Source organism: Otolemur garnettii, unplaced genomic scaffold (assembly GCF_000181295.1).
Source record: "Otolemur garnettii isolate 467f Iridium unplaced genomic scaffold, OtoGar3 scaffold00041, whole genome shotgun sequence".
NCBI classification, from domain to species: Eukaryota; Metazoa; Chordata; class Mammalia; order Primates; family Galagidae; genus Otolemur; species Otolemur garnettii.
This window is the reverse complement of record NW_003852436.1, coordinates 13,142,985-13,148,523: the sequence shown is the minus strand read 5'-3', so window position 1 is coordinate 13,148,523 and position 5,539 is coordinate 13,142,985. Positions and strand designations below refer to the sequence as shown.

General features: G+C 39.8%; 1 protein-coding gene across 1 annotated transcript in view; it reads right to left on the bottom strand.

The window, feature by feature from the left end:
- Positions 1-5,539, bottom strand: part of MND1 (meiotic nuclear divisions 1) — a 95,635-nt gene that overhangs the window by 69,288 nt on the left and 20,808 nt on the right. Inside the window, exon 4 of the mRNA XM_023513452.1 lies at positions 4,737-4,885. Within this exon, the coding sequence (XP_023369220.1) occupies positions 4,737-4,885 (149 nt within the window). The remainder of the gene's footprint in view (positions 1-4,736; positions 4,886-5,539) is intronic.

Here is a 5,539-nt window from a genome sequence, read left to right as displayed (position 1 = left end):
AAAAAAAAAAAAAAAAATTGCAAACTCATATTCATCATGATCAAATATCATCAAAACATACATCTAAGACTAAAGGAAATCTTCTTTGTTTTAGGGAGAGAACATCACTCTGTTGCCCAGGTTGGAATACAGTGGCATGATGATTGCTCACAGTAACCTCAAACTTCTAGGCTCAAGACATCCTTCTACTTCAGCCTTCCAAGAAGCCAGGATCACAGGTACACACTTCCATACCCAGCTAGTTTTTAAAATTTTTTGTAAGGACAGCTTCTCACTTTGTTGCCCAGGATGGTCTTGAACTCCTAGTCATCCTCCTTCAACATCCCAAAGCACTGAGATAACAGGTGTGAGCCACCATGCTGGCCCAGAAAACTTAAAAGCAAACAAAGAGGGATTACCGAGAAAAACAAAGAAGACAATTAGACCAACAGCCAAAACATCTCATTAGCAACAAGAGATGCCACAAGATAATAAGTCATATTTTCAAAATGCTAAGGAAAAATAATTAAGAATTCTATATTCAGGGCTGTGGTGGTAGCTCATGCCTGTAATCTCAGCACTTTGGGAGGCCCAGGTGGGCAAATTGCTTGAGCTCTGGAGTTCGAGACCAGCCCGAGCAAGAGTGAGACTCAATCTCTAAAAAATAGCCAGGCGTTGTGGCAGGTGCCTGTAGTCCCAGCTACTCAGGAGGCTGAGGCAAAAGAATCACCTGAGCCCAAGAGTTTGAGGTTGCTATGAGCTATGATGCCATGGCATTCAACCCCAGGGCAGCTGAGTGAGAATCTGTCTCCAAAAAACAAACAAATAAAATAAAATAAAAACAAAGACTTCTATATTTAAGAAGCAATGGTAAGCACACTATGATTGACAATGAAAATACATGAATACCTGAGAAACTGGAGAGAACAGGAGTGAGGGGAGATAGCACGTTAAAGAAACTTCTCACCCACAGCTTTCCTTTTCCCCAAGTACTGTTACCAGCAACCTACTTGTTGGCTCAAAGGTGTAGCACCAATGATTTGAGAGGGAAACTAAGCTCTGTTTCTGCTCAACCCTACACTGAAATTAGAGGTCTGAGGAAAGAACAACGTGCATATAAATGCTAAACAAGCACTGGCCTTTGAGATAAGCAATACTCAAACAATTGCAAGTCATCCAATACCAGACTCCCTACCTATACCACAGCTGTAACTACAGCTTTAATTGAACAAGGGACTGATTCAATAATATTACTCCTGGCTCTGCACCTGTACTCAGAGGTTAGGGTACTGGCCACATGCACCGGGGCTGGAGGATCTGAACCCAGCCTGGGCCTGCTAAATGACGACAACTACAACAAAAAGATAGCTGGGACTGGTGCCTATAGCACAGTGGTTATAGCGCCAACCACATGCACTGAGGCTGGCGGGTTCAAACCCGACCCAGGCCAGCTAAACAACAGTGACAACTACAACAAAAAGTCGGGCATTGCAGCGGGTGCCTATAGTCTTAGCTACCTGGGAGAATGAGGCAAGAGAATCACTTAAGCCCAAGTTTGAAGTTGCTGTGAGCTGTGACACCATGTCTACCAAGGGCAAGACTTGGTCTCAAAAAATAAAAATAAAAATATTAAAAAAATAATAATAACATTCCTCCTGAGAGACCATCAGCTATGGACTGTTATGTGTTTGAGTGTCTTCATACCCCTGATTAACCTTCGGGGGTATAGGACTTAATTGTAATACATTTCAGCATTCATTTCCACCCCTGAGTATGGATTTATGTGCTATACAGGAATAAAACTCTCCTTTCTACATTTATAGATCTCATTTTTAGTTAATAACTTTGAGACCATCAGAAAGTGAATTTTCAAGTACTCCCTTGGACAACCTATCTGCTTGAGTTAGCATATTATCATTTTAGTCTTCACAATAAAGTTGCTATTTTTAACCTTTAAAAAAAAAGTGATGGTAAATTAGACATTTTCAAAGATGGTGAGTGTTTACCACTCTTAAACTCCAGCTGAACAAATTACTACTCTTTCTTGAAATAATGTTTTTAAGTCCATAAAACAGAACACCTAGGATTACAAAGGAAATAAATTCTATTAAAATATAATCACTCTGGACATCCTATATATAAAAAAATGAATTTAGATACAGACCTTCCATTTTTACAAAAATTAACTCAAATGGATAATACACCTAAATGTAAAATGCAAAACTATGAAATTCCTGAAACTGTAACAGGAGAAAACATTGATGACTTTGGGTTTGGCCATCACTTCTTAACTACAACACCAAAAGAACAATTAGTAAAAGAAAAAATTGAGAAACTAGACTTCATTAAAATTGAAAATGTTTGCTCTGTGACACTCATGATGATAATAAAAAGACAAGCCACAGACTGAGAGAAAATCTTTGAAAAAAATATCTGATAAAGGACAGGTGTTCAAAATACATAAAGAACTGTTAAAATGCAACAACTAGCAAAAAAAATTCAATTAAAAGTGGGCAAAATGTAAATCCCTCTTTCATACAGGTCAAAAAAAAACTTGTGAAAATAACGTTTCACATCTTATGTCATTAGAGAATTTCAAGTTAAAATAACAAGATACCACTACACACTTATCAGAATGGCTAAAATTCAAACCACTAACAACACCAAATGCTGACAATGTCGTGGAGTAACAGGAACTCCATCTATTATTGTTGGGAACGCAAAAATGGTATAGTCACTTTAGGAGACAGTTTGGTGGCTTCTTTAAAACTAAACATACATATGCTTACCACATGATCAAGCTATCAAACCCCTTGGTATTTACCCAAATGAGTTGTTATCTATCGATATCTATATAAAATATCTACATCTATAGAAAAATCTACATATGAATATACCACCTTTACTAATACTGTCAAAACTTGGAGGCAACCCAGGTGTTCTTCAATAGCTCCATGGATAAACCAACTGTGGTATACTCATGTGACAGAATATTATTCAATGATAAAAAGTAATGGACTCATAAATCGCCGAAAGACATGGAGAAATCTTAAATGTATATTGAGTGAAAAAAGCTACTCTGGAAAAGCTACATAGCATATGATTCCTGTATGACAGGAAAAGTCGAAACTAAACAGACAGTAAAAAGATGAGTGGTTGCCAGGGATTGAGAGGATGGAGGAATAAACAGGTTAAGCACAGAGGACTTTTAGGCCAGTGAAACTGTTCTATGTGATACTATAATTGTGATTACATGTCATCATGCTTTTATCAAACCCCACAAAATGTACAACAGCAGGATTGAACCCTAAGGTAAACTACAGACTTACATTAATAACAAGGTATCAATATTGGCTCATTAATTCTAACCAAAGTACCACACTAAAACAGGATGTAAGCAAAAGGGGAAATTGTGTGCACAGTGAAGGAGGAGGGGCACACATTTGGGAACTCTCAGTGCTTTCTCATCAGATTTTCTGTAAACCTAAAACTGCTTTAAGAAAAAAATTCAGGGCTCGGCGCCTATAGCTCAACCGGCTAAGGCGCCAGCCACGTACACCTGAGGTGGCGGGTTCGAATCCCCAGCCCAGACCCGCCAAAACAACAATGACGGCTCAACCAAAAAATAGCCGGGCGCTGTGGCGGGCGCCTGTGGTCCCAGCTACTTGGGAGGCGGAGGCAGGAGACTCGCTTGAGCCCAGGAGTTGGAGGTTGCTGTGAGCTGTAATGCCACGGCACTCCACCCAGGAGGACAGCTTGAGGCTCTGTCTCAAAAAAAAAAAAAAAAAAGAAAAAAATTCAGGCTCCGCGCCTATACTTCAAGTGGCTAAGGCACCAGCCACATCTATCACAGCTGGTAGGTTCGAATCCAGTCCAGGCCTGCCAAACAACAATGACAACTACAGCCAAAAAATAGCTGGGCGTTGTGGTAGGTGCCTGTAGTCCCAGCTATTTGGGAGGCTGAGGCAAGAGAATCCCTGAAGCCCAGGAGTTGGAGGTTGCTGTGAGCTGTGACGCCACTGCACTCTACCCAGGGTGACAGCTCAAGGCTCTGTCTCAAAAAAAAAATGCATTGGGCTTGGCACCTATAGCTCAGCAGCTAGGGTGCCAAGGCTGGTGGGTTTGAACCCAGCCCGGGCCTACCAAACAACAATGGCAACTACAACAACAAAAATAGCCGGGCATTGTGGCAGGCGCCTATAATTCCAGCTACTTGGGAGGCTGAGGCAAGAAAATCACTTAAGCCCAAGAGTTTGAGGTTGTTGTGAGCTATGATGCCATGGCACTCTACCAAGGGAGACACAGTGAGATTCTGTCTCAAAAAAAAGTTAATTGGCTGGGTGCAGTGGCTCACACCTGTAATCCTAGCACTCTGGGAGATGAGGCAGGTGGATTGCTTATGCTCAGGAGTTCGAGACCGTGTCTCTACTAAAAATAAAAACTAACTTGGCGCTGTGGTGGGCACCTGTAGTCCTAGCTACTCAGGAGGCTGAGGCAAGCAGACTGCTTAAGCCCATGAGTTTGAGATTGCTGTGAACTGTGACACCACCATACTCTAGCCTGGAGCAAAAGAGTAAGACTGTCTCAAAAAACAAAAAGTAAATTTAAAAAATTGTAAAAATTCATTGATTATCTTTAGGCTTTTTAGTCAGGTAACGCATGCTAAAATTTTAAGAAAAACCACTAAGTAAAGAGGATTAAGCAAAACAAATCTTTGTTACAAAGCAAATTTATTGTTTTTAACTATGGTGTCTTACCTGAGATTCCAGAATCTCCAACTTACGTTTCCTTGCATGAAGAGCTTTACTTGGAAAAGCCCAATAATAATTAGAAGTTCCAATCCTCTCACAGTCCACCATACCATCATCAACTAAACTTTGAAGGATTTCTTTTACTGACATAGCAGCTAAAAAATATAATTTTTGGATTCTATGTTAAAAAACACTATAAATAAAATCAAAAGGCAAATAACTTGGCTAAACACACAAAATATTACAGATTAAAGAGTTAATAAGTTAATACACAAACAGCTCCTAAACAACAGTATGCACAACAACAAAATTGCCTAACGATGCATTTTTCAGAATATATCCCCATCCTTAAGCAACATATGACTGTTTTGGCAAGGCCTTAAAGGGAAGGTGGGTAGGATAAAGAATTAGAAATAGGACCTGAGTTCTAATCCTAAGTCTTACCAGTACACTGGATGACATTAGGGCAGATTGTTCTTTATGCATAAATGGTTTTCATGTATTAGATATAATCATTTTCATACTTGCTGTGTTATCCAATGGAATTCCAATGAAACAATGAAGTATTTGAAAATTAAAAAACACTACAAGGTTTTTTCCCCCGGTAGATTTTTGTAGTAATAGCAGGTGCTCAGAAAATAATTTCAATGGTGTTACATTCATAACTCTCTTGATTTATGGTATCTTTTCTTTTTTTAAAAAAATGTTTCTTGGCTCGGCGCCTATAGCTCAACCAGCTAAGGCGCCAGCCACGTACACCTAAGGTGGCGGGTTCGAATCCCCAGCCCGGACCCGCCAAACAACAATGA